Raw genomic sequence first — 15268 nt, forward strand, 5'->3', positions numbered from 1 at the left:
ACAAAGCTAAGCTTCTCATTCATATGACCCCTCATGATAATCAAGAACTCCCTAGGCCTGTGATATAAGTATTGGGAAAGGAATAAGCATGTGGCACTTAGAGATATTAACTAGATTCTCTATCTGGGAAACAAAAACATTAATAAAGCTGAATAAAAACTTAGCTGGCATGAAAAAGCAGGAAAGGGGAGTGTGGTGTGTGTGTGTGTGTGTGTGTGTGTGTGTGTGTGTGTGTGTGTGTGTGTATGTGTGTGCGTGCACGCGCGCAGCCTTATGGATCAAAGAAACTTTAGATTGAGACAAATTATTTCAGAATGCCGAAGGAAGGGAAGTGGAAATCACCACTATGGACTTTCTTCACACTTGTGTTTTTCCTTCTTTATACCTAGAAATGCCAAGTAATTACTTGATTGTCTAGCATTTCTGACATGTTGGTTAGTATTTAACTGCAATATTCTCTTTTCCCTTGATGGCCTAGACTATCCAGTTCATTTTATATTCTTTTTCTCTCTAATAGTGAAGGGTTTGGGGTTTGTTTTTGTTGTTGTTTTAATGAAAGGTAAAATCAGTTACCAGTGCCTTAAACTACTATGTTTTGAAAAGCTTTCAGATGAAAGTATTTAATGGACCAACAGTCAAGTGGAGAAACACTTCACCGATTAAATATCAGAATAAGTTACTAAGTACTCAGTGAAACATCTTTGTAAGCCCTCCAAAAACCTAAAGTAGGCCTAATCAATATATTGGGATCCTTGTTTCTAATTAGACTCATTTATTTGGCCTTCACCAAAATGTTCCCCACTTTAAACCCACTTTCATTTTAGAATTACCAAACAGAAATTCAAGAAAAAGACTTCTTCCATATAGTAGAGAGCAGTGAACAGGAGAAAAGCCAAGACAAGGTGGTCTTGGTTAGAACGCCAGCTTAGCTATGCAATAACTTTCCAAGTGTAGACAGATGACCAAGTCCTCCTACAATGGGAAGAGAAGCCTAGACCCACACTTCACAAGGCTGTCCCTAAGCATCGTGCTTGTCAGTCACACGGCATAGTGATGATGACATTGACCTGCACTTCAGCAGTGTCTGCCTTCCACTGCCTCCCATCTTTAATGTCTACAACTGCACGCTGATCAAAGGACAGGTACATGAAAATCACACCTCGTAGTCAGAGCTCTTAATCAGTAAACTAAAACGGACTGTTTTTCTCCTTTTCATAGGAACAGTGGTCCTGTCATTTGTGAAGAAGCAGAAGAACACCACCAGCATAGACCAAGTATCTCCTGAGCAGCACAGACACAGTGGATGGAAGCCGTAGAACGTGAGGAAGAACAAAAGGCTGGACAAACAACTACCCAAGAAAGCAGAAGGCAATGACCTCAAAAGAACAAGGGAAGTGAAAAGATTAGAAAGAGGATTTTAACAGGAAAAAGATTTGTGCAGCTCTATTGAGAAAGGTGTATTTGAGGACTGAGACACGAGACTCGCTAAAGCAGGCAGCTGGAGGGTTCAAGGCCAAGAGCAAAGCACTTTGCAAGGTGGAAGAAGCGTGTTATGAGTAAGCTGACAAATGCTCACAAACAAGAGATTATCTGCAAAGCTGGACTAGCCAACCAAAAATAACACAGAACTGTGCATGTCAACACTTACATGTACATCTAGGTTCATTAATCCTGAATGTAGGTTAGGGGCATTAAAAGAAAAATCTATACAACAGTCAAAAAGGTCCATTATTAAGACTTTCCCCCTTGAAGATTCAATCTATAGACTAATGAATTATTCTATATATTTGAAATTTCACTGATTTCCTTTTCTAATAAAGCACCTTATTCCAAAGTAGCACTACTATAATCTTTTTTCGTGGTTTTTATCATTAGAACCTACTAAAAGAAAAATAAACTTGAAAATCAAATATAGTATAATTTTTAAAAGAATGGAATTAATATAGACTCAAAAGTGCACCTCAAATGGGCTATTTTCCCCCAAATCAAATCAGTATGAGCCAGGTGAAAAATAACCATTTATTAAAATTCTATCTAACAGTTTACAAGTTGCTGAACTTTAACGTGTATTCAATTGTTGCTTATCAAAAAGAGCTATAGCTATCATCTAACTTATGGGCTCCAGTCTGGTGAGGAGAGAAAGAGAGCACTCTATCCAACAGACTTGTTGTGACATCTGTTCACACCTACCTGGACCAGGCACAAGTCCAGCACTCGTCCTTCGTGCACAAGCGCGGAAGTGGTTGGACAGGCTAACAGCACTTGTAAACGTCGTAGTGCAATGCACACACGTTCTAAGCTTCACAGGCACACCTATCATTCAAAAGAAAACTATAATCCAGTTCTCACTTCAAAAAGGGAAATTTTCTTAGCTTAACGTGTGTAGAAAAGTACCACAGAAGATGGTCTTTGAAACGTTCGTTGAGTTGGCTTAGTGTGAATTAAGGAAGGAGTTAACTGTTAGCTGTGGCGGTTAGTATTCAGAGTTGGCCCTTGCTCCTTGGAAAGGTGGAAGGCGGCCTGACCCCCAAACCCCTCAGCTAACTCCCACTGTTACTCTCTTGCAGATTTCTGTGTTACGCAGATCATTTCTTAAGCCTATGATAATTCAACTTTGTGATTTGAATAGCACAGTTCTGCTGCAAAGGCTCAAAGCTTACAATATACCAATAAAGAATTAAAAAGTCTAGTTGACAAAGTGGTAATGAAAGTGTTTTACCCACAAAACCGTAAAAGGCCTGACTCTAAATTAGGCTTTCCGATGAAGGCTGGGAGAAGAGGTGGTAAAACACACCACTGAACAGCTGTTAGACACAACATTTTATTCAGGGCATTTTATGTTTATTACTCTGAATGCGCAATCAATAATGCAAGTTAATGATTTGAAGTTTTCTTGCTAAAATCTTTGTGCTAAATAAATGATCAACAAGCCAATACTACCACAGGAAAGAAAACATGTTGAAAACTAAACTCTATATAAACTTTTCAGACAACTGTCACTCCCCCAAAACATTTCAACAGGTGTCATCAACACTATTATGATGGTCACAATACTGTCTCATGGTTAACACACTAATATGCTCTCTGAACTTCATCCTTCTTTAAAGGAGAACACTACTAACATGGAAAGATTGTTTCTATGGAAGAAAGCACCCTACTATCCAGAATCCTACATCAGAGAAAGCATTTTTTCTAATATTCCCCTAAATCAAAATTACAGTACAAATATTTGAGATATTTAGTGCTTGCCAAGAAGCAAATCAGAATTACAGTAATGTGATTCTTTACTAATCCACTGGCCAATTTCTATTAGCTAAGACACAGTCAACATAGGCTCACATACACAACCTTCAACACTCTTCACCTCAAAACAAATAAACCCAAAAGACCCTTCTAGTGTTTGAGTATAAACCAGACCTAAGAATACCAAAATACAGTTGGGTTATTTACCTGCCACATCCTTCCCAGCACATTCAAAATATTCCTTCAACAGAAAGAAACTTGGCATACCAGCACTAAGAGAAGCACCTGCTCTGCTGTAGTAGAACGCAACTGTAAAATCCAAAGGCCGAGCAAACATTTCTTCATATTCACCACAGTTCTCTCAAGGCACACCATCCCATAATACAATGAGCTTCAGAGAGGAGACGCTTGTGGGGTTAATGGCATCACAAAACAGGTACCAGTCCTTTGGTCTAAAGAAGCTGTTCTGTACTGCCTTGCCTAAGCAGCAGGACACCAGCAGCCCAGTTCTGAAAACACCACTCTGCAGCACTGGCAGAGACGTGCCAGAGGTTGTCCCTTTCAATAGTGCAGTGCTGTTAACCATCAGCCTCTCACACTATCGCAGCGCCGATTTTCACAGGTCAGTTGGCTTGGTGTAGGGGTGTGTGTGCGTGTGCATTTTGCTTTGGTTCTCAACTTACGTTCAGATCAAGAAATGAGGCAGAGACTCAGTGCTGCCGGGCATCTACTGATTGGCCATAGCAGAATAACCAATAGGCTCTGCAAATGCAGCAGCTCAAACAGGAAGATGCTCAGAAAGCACTGCCCAGATGCTCCACCTCACAAAGCGCAACTCAACTGTGTTTAACTAAGTCACAGCGTCCTCTTACCTGAGTGCATAGTCAAGTCCATTTTTTGTGGTTGATACATCAAGGGACTGTCTTCATGTAATGGAAGAACACATTTCTGGACAAATCTCTTTCTTGCTGTCTGGTTATGGATCTTCTGAGGAGAAAGAGCAGAATTCCTTTCTTCACCCATTCTTTTGTTTCTAAGAAGTTCTATCAGTGTAAGAGACTGGTTCTTTTTTCCACTGGGCAGTTCAGGTTTTGTTTCGTCACATTCATTTAGGAAACTCAGGCCTTCTTCCTCTGATGCAGACACTGACAGAGCCTCTGTCTTTAGGCCATTACGGTATTCATCAAGAGGTAAAACATTCTGAGACAGGAAGTCATCACCTGATGTGAGTTTCTGAGCTACAAACGGTCTGGGAATAATGCGACGACTGTTCAGTGCCTTTAAAATCTTTTCATACTTCTCTTCATTCTGCATCATCTCATTCAGAACACAGATTGGAGATTTGTGAGCATCCCACTTAGTTTTCCCAAGTCTTTTCAGATGGCCTCTGACATGATTTGATAACCCAATCTTTGTGTCAAACCAACCACCACAGAGCTGACAAGTGTGTTCAGAAGTAGTCTCAGCCTTCTCTACAGCTAAAAGAGATTGTTGAGAGCAGCGTCAGACTCTTTGACAAATCCCCATCAATGAATTAACTCTGAAATACGAATTCTGTGATTCTAAGAAGGACCAAATTCAAACACCATTTTCAACTCCTCTGAATCTCAACAATTTATTAGGCCCCAACTATCTCCACAGGTGAACTTACCTTTTCTAACTCGCTTCACAGGCGTCGCTGCGCCAGTCCTTTTGAAATGCTGCATTTTGTCACTTGTGGCTATTTGTTCTGGTGACACAACGTGACGGGCTTCATAGCTTAATCCCGCTCTATGAAGGTGTCCTCGGACGTGGTTGGACAGCCCAACACCTGTTTCAAATGTTGCTGGGCAATAAGGACAAGACTTCTTCTCAAGGGACAAATCAGTCCAATGAAAAACAGAGTTATGCTTTGACAAAGGCGTTTCTGCGTTTTCCAAATGCTGAGGATCGTGTATCTCGTGTAAAAAGCTATTGGTGCCACCGTCTTCATAGTACTCAAAATAAAAGCCATCGTTCTGATTGTAATTAAGGGCAGCACTGTCTCCAGGACCTTGGCTTTCCATCTTGCTTTTAAATAGGGGCAACAAGTTCACATGCTCCTGACTGAGACCACCGTAGGCGTCTCCTTCCATGGCCTGTGTAGTGTAATCACCCAGCTCAACATTGTCCCAGGAACTGTCATCTTCTGTTTCATAACTGTCCTTCTTTTCAGCAGAATTAAGCTTTTGCAAAACAACAACAGTCATTTTATGCAGAAAATCAGGATAGCTATCCAAGTCTTCTCCACCAGAACTTTCCTTCTTGGAAGCCTTAACTACTCTTTTTACGGCTACACGCTTGTGATCTGGCCTTTTGGTGTCTGGGTTATGAGGGTCTGAAATAAAATTATTATGAGAATTACTTGATGATGAAAACAGATGTAAAGAGTTTAATGAATTAACCTCTTTTTTGAAAGGAAGTGGGTATGATTCACCTGATTTTTTGATCATCCTGTAGTTTTCATACTTGTGTCTATATAAATAACTATTTGCCCTGGCATTAGATTTTTCTTTTGCTGCTTGATGGAAATACTTTGGCTTTTGGTCAGTGCTGCTTTTAAACGTAACATTCTTGTGAGGAGAGTTGTTTTGATTGCATGCATTTACACCAGACTGGGCAATACTTTTCCGGGCTTTTTGTATTCTATGTGGCCGCTTATGAAATTTTGATAAATTACTCGATTGTGAGCTTGATGCAAATGTTCGTTTAACATCTTGTTTTAAAGCAGAGTTCTTTGGAAATGTGGCTGACTGTTGTTTAACTAATGGCTTAGTGCAATCGACATCTACAGATTCCTCCACGATGTCACTTTTTCTTTTGTCAAGTCCAAGAGGATTCAATGAATCAACACATGATGGGGAATGCAAATACTCCATGTGCTTTTTCAAAATACTTCTGGCTGAAGTGGTAAAGGGACACATTTTACATAGGTATGTAGCTGACTTTTTGGACGATCCTGTAACAGAGTCTTTCATCAAAGTCTTTTTTTGTGTTTTCCTCTGAGTTACATCGGAACTGACGATAGGACATTTCACTGCTGCTCCATGGGCAATGCCTCGGTGGCATTCCAATTCATTTTCTGTCACTGCCATGAAGTTACACTCTTCACAGCAATAGTACCTTTTGTCTTTCTCATGCGTTTTAGCATGTTGCACAAACGTCTTAGGGCAATTGGTACCAAACACACACTGAGGGCACTGTAATCGCGCACTTCTTCCTTCATCTTGGAGTTCTTTCAGTTCACGAATTTCTTCCATCAGCTTCTGTCGTCTTTCTTGGTGAATGATCATGTGCTTCAGCAGTGAGTTGCGGTCCCGGAATGTCCGTCCGCACTCCCTGCAGGCATACGGCCTTGGGACGTTAAGGTGGCGGAAGTGGCTGTTCCCGTCCAAGTGGTACATCATGTGCCGGTGCAAGTGCTTCTTCTCCCTGAAGTTCACGTTGCACTTGGTGCAGGGGTAGAAGGACGGCTCTTCGGTACTGAAAGGAGCAGGGGACTCACAATCACTCTCTTCACATTTCTTTTTTAAGGTATTTGAAATGGAAGTGCGAGTATGAGCAGGTGAATTATCTTCTCCACATTTATCTGAGTTATAAACCAGATGCTGGAAAGTATCCACAGACTCCAAGTCTTCGTCAGCAGATTCCGGTTTCACTTTTGACAAAGTGTATTTCTGTGACTCTATTGCTTGTCCCTCCTCATTCTGCCCCACAAAGTCGACCTCTATCACTTTTGATTTATTGGGTACACGATTACAATCACTAAAACAACCCTCTGAGTAACGAGTTATTTTGCTTACATCCATTTTTCGCTTTCTCTTTTTTTCTAGACCTGCTACTTTAGGAAGAACCGGAGGTTTATCCACTGTTTCTTCATTAGTCATAAGAAACTGAATGAACTCTTTTTGGGGATCCCAGTTTGTATCATTTTCTGGCCTAAATTCATCTGTACCTGAGGAAATTCCTGCTAATGTATTGACACAATCATCTTTTACCAATACATCTTCATTACCCTCACCCACCTCTACTTGATTTAGTAAAGTGCTCTCTGACTTCATACTACTCCCTACTGAATTCGGAACATCACAACCAACTAAAGCAGAGGTAGGTAGTTTTTTAATGGAATGGGCTGTATTCTTAGTATGTGCTACATCTGATAACAAAAACAGAACTTGGTGTTGACTTGCTTTTTGTGGTGCAGACAGCTGAAGATCAGCTGCTGCCTTCAACGTTGAACAAGATTCTGTTGCTGGCTGATCCACAGGCTGTCCAGTGGTTAATGAAACACTACCTTCATTCATATTGGAAGTCTTTGTTAAGGAGGAGCGTGAAACTGGTCCATTAACGACAGCTCCTGTAGGCAAGGTAAAGTTTTCACTAGAAACAGCAGGAGCGCCGGCAGGTATAAACAAAGCAGACTGGCCTCCACTTAAGGCTTTTTCTGATTTATCCTCTGACAATTCTTCAGACAGAGTCAATGAATTGTTTTTCTGAAATGATGTCTGACAATCTTTTGGTTTATGAACTCCACTGTCTTTCTCTGAGATAAAATTGCTGTCATCTTGGAGTTCTTCTTTAGCACCAGTAATATCGGTGTTTATCTTCAAATCATCCATATTGATGGCAAGATCATTTAACACATTTAGTCTAGAAAATGGAAAACAAAAATTTAGATTTGCATGAAAGACATGCTATTGGAATGTAGGGAGAGTTGGAAGTATACTTTGGCTTATCTTTATATTGATGATACTAATAATTTTTAAGGAATCAGAAAACATTTCAAAGAAAATTGAACCACTTTAAAAAAATTTTCAAAGCAAATATTGCTGTTTGAGCTTTCTAGAAATTCTGTATTCTACACAAACTAGCCAGGGAAACGGAGCATGCACTCACACACAATATAAATGAATGCATTACACATTGAAAGAAAATTTAAAGTATCATGCATAAATTTATGATAAAAATAACTCTCTGGTTTGAACAGACTTCCTAAGGATAGTTACTCTACACAGCAGAACTGGAACTGTCAACTATTGTATGTAAAGAACTGTTTTTTCACCTGAAAGCTCTTTCCTGGAGAAAAGTAACAAATATTACAGAGTAAATCATTTAATTTGGGTCAAATAGACTATTTGCAATCAACATAAATGGCTTACCTATGTATAAAATAGTATTTTTTACTTCTAAAGTATTTTAAAACTGTTTTGTTCTCAAGACAGTGTTCTATCAAAATTCTACCAACTATAAAACTGTTTTATTTGTAAGGCTCTAGTCATTCTTTATTCAAGTTATCATTAATTATAAGTTATTAATGTTAAAATCAATCAAGTTTTATGCTAAAATTTCATACACTGAGATTTCAAATTCTAGGCATTCCCTAAAAGCAATTATACAATTTATAATCTGACAGAAGTGCAGAGGCCTAAAACTTTTTTACAATGAAATGTCACAAATACTTAGTTTATTTCATACATAATGTAGATGAACATGGCAAAGTACTTTTGATCATATATTGAATTGTTATAAGAAGGCAGAACAGAACTTTGAGAGAAAGGAGCATGGCTGAGAGACAGTCACATGTGGCGATGATTACTCCCCTACATCACTGGGCACTCTTCCACACAGCTTTTTGAGAAGTGGATACAATGTACCAGAATTGCTTGTCTTTAACTCCTAAGGGCAGGGACACAACCTGGTCACCATCATGTTTCACAGAACCACATGGCAAAGGCGCTAAGCAGTGTTTGTTAAATAAAGGACTAAGTGTTGAATAAGTAAAAATGCAACTGCAAAATCAAAACCCAAAGAAAATTTGCTTTCTTTCTATGAAATCTAGACATATAACTCGAATACAAGTCCTACCATGGTTCTGGACTCGAGTCAGCAACTGTGACAAGGCCTAAAGAACAACTCCAGTACGGAAGCAGCCGCAAGAGAGGGAAGGAAGCACAGCCCACTGATGCTGCACCCTTCCTAAGCACTTGCTATGCGCCAGGCACAGCTGTGCTATGAAAACACAGTAAACAAGGCAGCCTTGGCTTCTTACTTGCAGATAAAAATAAACCCTTCACATTATCTTGGCGGTATTTTAAAACTGTACAGTGAACAATACTATTTTAAGACAGCAGGGCTCTAAAACTCAATCCAGAAATTAAGATGTTTGGAGTGATTTTCAGTTGGAGTATAAATTTCATGTTTTATAAAACATTAACTCTAGCATAAGAATAAAGGATTTGTAATAACTGTCTCATTTCATAACTTACAAAACACATTCTTTCAACAAAATGCTTAATAAATGCATCAAAGATTACAAACAAATATCATAAAAGATCTTTCTTTGGCATTGTTTATACCAACAATCATAATTCCTTCTCTCACACATTTTAGAATTCTGCTTTGAAACTGGCAAACTTCCACAGTAATAAAAATAGACTTCCAATAAGATCATATTCAATGATATCACCCCAAAATGGTGCTAATGCAGCACCCAGCAGGAGTCTACATCACAAACACAGAAGTTAAACACAGGCAGCACATAAACATGTGTGAGGAAAGAGTGTACAAATGTCAAAAGAAAAGGGAGGCTGGTGCTGTCCTGTTACCCGTCCCGGTATTTCTTTCTCACTGAGTCCAGGAGAAGAGTAAAACGCCGCAATATTAACAACCACCTCATAAATCTGTGATGAATGACAGTTTTTTAACTAGCCTGGAAGACACTTTCCGTTTCTATTTATTATAATCTCAGAAGTAGACAAATATATGCTCAGTCAATTTGAAGCCTATATTAGCTTTTCTCAACAGGAAGCAGCGTTGCTAACGAAGTGGTAAATTCAGTGTTAATGAGTGGCTTCACTGTTACCACCTCAGAGGTAAAGCCTTCCATGTTCTGTGTTCCACCCATCTGTTCTGGTGTTAGAGGTTCAAGGATGGAACAGACGCTTTCCATTTAAAGCAACTTCACTGGTACCCCCTGAACAGCAGGATGACAAACCACGAGAATGTCACGTCGTTTTGGAGGCTGCATCCCTGTTACCAGAATGGCTTAATAAGATCTTCTAACTTCACATTTGGACGACACCAAACCATTTTGCTCAAAGACGTAGGAAGAGTACATGTGTAAAACATAACTGATCCACAAGACATTTCTAGTAAAGAAAGGAAAACTGAATTACACTGCTAAAACATAAAATCAGGTCTTTACCAGTCAGTTTTTCTTTATGTCTACATAATGAAACGTGGCTTAACTAGCTACAGATAGCTGTATTTATGAACAACTAACATTTCTGGGGGGTTTAATCTTCATAATATATTCTGACTATAAAATGCTTCAAGTATTTTATACAATTTTCAGGGCCCAGTGACACATCATTACATTCCGTGGCACTGAAGGAAGGATCTGTAATCTTGACATCTATTCCCTTGAATTCACAGAGGAGTGTGGTCATCCAGGTAGAAGGCATTTGACCTATAAACTAATTTGACACTTTTTCAAACACTTTTCCACTACCTTTATATGGACAAATACATACAGCTGAGCCACCATACCAGTATATTACTGTAGCAAAGAAGAAACATATCTAGAGATAATCATTATTTATTAAATTTAAGGAAGCTAATTGGTGCTAGGTGGCTCAGTGGACAAGAGCACTGACTATTCTTCCAGAGGATCTCGGTTCAAGTCCCAGCACCCACATGGCAGCTCACAACTGTCAGTTACTCCAGTTCCAGGGGATCTGACTCCCTTACACAGAGAAACATGCATGCAAAAACCAATGTGCATAAAATAAAAATAAATGTATCGTTAAAAATGTTTAAAAAATAAAAATAAAGGAAGCTAACATTTAAAACATACTATAATGGTATAATGTTGAAAAGATTTCAGTGTTTAAGAGAACTTGAATTTGATGAATTCAAAGTACTCCTTAGGACTCTTTAAATAATGTTTAGATGGCACTACTAAAATCCTTCTATAATCATTGAATCACAGAATCTTCCTCTTAACTGAATCTAAATATGCTCTTTAAACAATTCATACTTTTTTAAAAGCTACAAATGGGGGTTTAAAATCTACATGAAACGTATTTCAGTTTCTAGAGAAGCATAATGAGTTCTCCAGCTGTAACTGCCTCTAGTTATACTGTGAGCACTAAAAAGTACAGAGGTCAGATCTGTCTTCAAGATGACAGATCATCACTTCTATGCCTCCAGCTAGTCTTATTGTCTCAGAAACCTCAAACATCAGTATTTTTGCAAACTATCAGCACTTGCTATAACACCCTCACTACACTACATCTTGAGGTTACTACAGAAGAAATGAGGTGATAATTGCATATTAACATAATTATTCTGTAATCCCTCTGAGCAAGCTTCCTAGGTCACTCAGTAATTCAGATTAGATACAACCTTCCTGTCATCAAATCTATGTTGTCCACTTTCTGTTCATGAATAATTCTTTTTTGATAAAAATTAGCTTAATTTCATTCTTTTATGTACATTATTAATTGTATTTATTGCAAGTAGGTTAACATTTTGTGGGTACTTATTACATAATGCCAACCTTTGTCATATAGTATAATTTCACATAAAATGTAGCATAAATTTGCCCCATTCTAAGTTAGTTCATTAGTAATTGTATTACACAGCTATAAATAAATTATAATGTTGCCCACTAGCTGAGTTCTAGTCAGGTTTTCACAAACCCTATGTTCATTTACATTAGCCTTAGAATACATGACAACTTCAGCTAGTAATATGAGAGACTGGGTCAAGGAGAGAAAACCACTCACAAACTGTCATCTTAACTGCAAAATAAATCCCAATTAACTATATTTAAATCACTATATTATTTAAGTCTATAAGTGCTATACACAATGTAACAACATACAAACCTAATTCTCACCCAGATTCTACTAGAAGACAAAGTATAATATAAAGACACATATTACATAGACAAAGCATATTACACATCATCCAGGTAGTAACTTAATGAGGGTGTCACAAAGAATGGAAATGCTATAAAAAATAAACACTTACACAAAAATAGAGCTAAAACCAACCACAATGTCATATAATAAAACAGAGGCAACTCAGTATGTTTAGTCTCACAACCCATACAGTTTACAATCCACAAGTTCTTCAAAGCTTGTCATAGGAACAGAACACATAGTCAAGATCTTCAGACTATAAGGATGGAATTTCACCTTAAAATTAAGAAAAGCCAGGAACAGGAACTTCTTGACCTTGAAGATGGTTGTCTCACACAAAAGCCAACTAAAATGGCTCAGCCAGGAACACTGAAGAACAGAACCCAAGGTTGAAGATCAAGTAAGATCATTTCTAAGGTCCTTTCTTACCTGTACAATACATATTAATTTAATTCAATTACATCACCAACCTGCAACACTATTTGAAACTAGGATGAAAATTTAACTACTGGACTCTCGACACTTTCTAATTTCACAATCACTTGGAACAATCTTTTAATAATCACTTGTAACGTTTTGACACAATGACCCTGGGCACCAAGTGACTAACACCACACTGAAACTACAGAGCTTTCTCTTACCATGAAAACTTTCAAGGATCGTAAGGCAAACACATGTAGATAACTACAAAAACACGAGGTATGATGGGGTACAGGCACGGAACAAAAGCAAATAATGCAGAAAGGTAATTCTATAGTCTTGGTTTTATTAAAAACAGCTCCAGGCACGATTTCAGTGATGTCTCTGTGTGTGCTGTGCTGTGCTGTGCATGGCACAGATGTGCAGGTCAAAAGATGACTCACAAGAGTTATTTCTCTCTTTCCACCACATGGGCCCGGGGGAAGGGACTCAGGTCTTCAAGCTGATAGCAAACACCTTTACTCTGAGACATCTCACCAGCTCTCCTTTTCTAGACATTTATTTGACATCCTCTACCCCTACTATTTCCTGGTCTTAGAATTAAAACTCAGAAACGAGAAATTCAACATCAGTACTATATGTTAACATTTGAGGAAATGCTCATCTGGTTCTGCAAAGATCTGACCAAGAACCAGTTAGGGAGCTCATAGGCCCTAAGAGTGAACCTACTATTATTATTTTGCTAAATAGACATAGTTATCAGACTGTCCTCTAAAGTTTATCTTTATACCCATAGATTACAACAGCTCTCTGAGTAGATGGGGATTGACACAGAAACTCACAACTGGACAAAGTGTGAGAGTAAGTGTCTGTGAGTAACCAGCCACAAACAGAACGCCTGTGTCATCACCACCATCCAATCCTGCCATGAGTCAGAGAGACAGGAAGATGCTGAGAGTCTGGGAGGACCAGAGCAAAGCAGTGTCTTCCAGACAGGAATGCTGCACTCATGAATCTCTGCAGCCGGGGTTGCCTACACAAGACCTCTATAGGACAAGCTGGTCAGCATTGAAGCTGAGGGGTCTTCACAGATGATGGCTTCTGTGAGAAGGAGAGTCAATTTCCTTTAAGCAGGTAATCCCTGGTAGGTTGATCCTGATAAAGGGATGGCCTCACACTTTTGAATATATGGGCACCACAAATCAGACTCAGTGTGGGTAGATCTAGGAGTTAGGAGGAGGAAAAGGAGGTGAGTATTATGATCAAAATACATTTTGTACATTTATGAGATTCCCTGGTACAAATGTTCTCATTTCAACTGGTCTTCAAGTCATAAAATTTCAAAGTGCCCTGAATAACAAAACTAATATTAAAAAAGACAAGTGAAGTACTTCCTGATTTCAAGTTACTACAAAACTACAGTAGTATGTGGTAGAAAGGCATGTGTCTAGACAGATGGAATGTATTTCAGAGTACAGAAATCAATAGATCAATCAATCATCTATCGCAAACCAATTTTCAACAAGGTATTAAGGTTATTCCATTATGAAAGAACTGTTCTTTGAACCAGGTCAAAAATTAAAACAAAAATAATCAACAATCTAAATATCTGTCACTCAGAAGATAGAGGCAGGTGGATCTCTATGAGTCCAAGGCCAGACTGGTCTACAGCTCCAAAACAGCCAGAGTGAGTTTCAAGTCAACAGGGCTGTCTGGTGAGACCCTGTCTCTAAAAACAAAAACAAAAAACAAGAAAAAAAAAGTCCAATTTGTAAAGCTCCCAGAAGACAGCATGAAATATGGACTCTCAGCATCAAAAGCACAGGGGCGGGAGGTCACAGCATGGACTTTATCAGAGTGAAATACCTATGCAGCGCATGGTGGTGACTACCTTTAATCCCAGCACTTGGGAGGCAAAGAGGCAGACCTAAGATCTGATGCCAGCCTGGTCTACAGCTCCAAAACAGCCAGGGCTACAGAGAGAAACCCTGTCTTGAAAATGAATGAATGAATGAATGAATGAATGACCTGTGTATCAAAGGGCATTACTTAAGTGTATTAGATAAATGTTAAATACTCAAGACATATAAACAGGTCAAAAAGAAAGACTACCAACAGACTTAATTAAGTTGTCTCTTTAAAGAATATCTACCAATAGCCAACCCAATGAAAAAATGTTTCACTTTATGGTCACCAAGGAAATAAAAATCAAAGCCTCAAAAAGATAATTCTTCATACCCATAAGATCCTTAGCTTTAACAAACAACACACTAGAAAACAACCAGGACAGAGACAAATGTGGATCAGAGGCTTTCAACACTGACGACAAGAAAGCGAAATGCCCATCTGCAGAAGAAAGTTAGGCAATTCAGAAAGGGCGAAATGGAACCACGTGACCCGGCTGTTCAACACCTAGATAACGCATTGAGCAAATAAAACTTATGTTCAAAGTGATTATGTTTTTCAATACTGGCAACTGAACCTAGAGCTTAATACACATTAGGCAAATACTACACCACTGAACTATCTAATATACACAGTCCTCCTGTCTTTACTCTTTGAGGGAGTGTCCCTCCCACAGAGTTGCCTGGGCTGGCCCTCAACTCACTTGGCAGTCCAGGCAGGCCTTTCATTTACAAGCCTCCTGCTTTAGCTTCCAC

General features: G+C 38.8%; 1 protein-coding gene across 20 annotated transcripts in view; it reads right to left on the reverse strand.

Moving 5' to 3' along the window:
* Znf644 (zinc finger protein 644) overlaps window positions 1-15268 on the reverse strand; it is a 76960-nt gene that overhangs the window by 14318 nt on the left and 47374 nt on the right. For 11 of the 20 annotated variants that reach the window (XM_052735649.1, XM_052735639.1, XM_052735637.1 and 8 more), the window contains 3 exons: window positions 4895-7911; window positions 4116-4721; window positions 2191-2313 (listed from right to left, as the gene is read on the reverse strand). The exons of 5 other annotated variants lie outside the window; for them this stretch is intronic. In XM_052735649.1, coding sequence (XP_052591609.1) covers window positions 2191-2313; window positions 4116-4721; window positions 4895-7880 — 3715 coding nt within the window. In that variant the 5' untranslated portion in view covers window positions 7881-7911. Of the gene's footprint in view, window positions 1-2190; window positions 2314-4115; window positions 4722-4894; window positions 7912-15268 lie in introns of those variants that run through there. 4 more of the 20 variants (XM_052735642.1, XM_052735648.1, XM_052735643.1 and 1 more) reach the window with 4 other exon arrangements.

Source organism: Peromyscus californicus, unplaced genomic scaffold, assembly GCF_007827085.1.
Source record: "Peromyscus californicus insignis strain IS unplaced genomic scaffold, ASM782708v3 Scaffold_13__1_contigs__length_99412109, whole genome shotgun sequence".
NCBI lineage: Eukaryota > Metazoa > Chordata > Mammalia > Rodentia > Cricetidae > Peromyscus > Peromyscus californicus.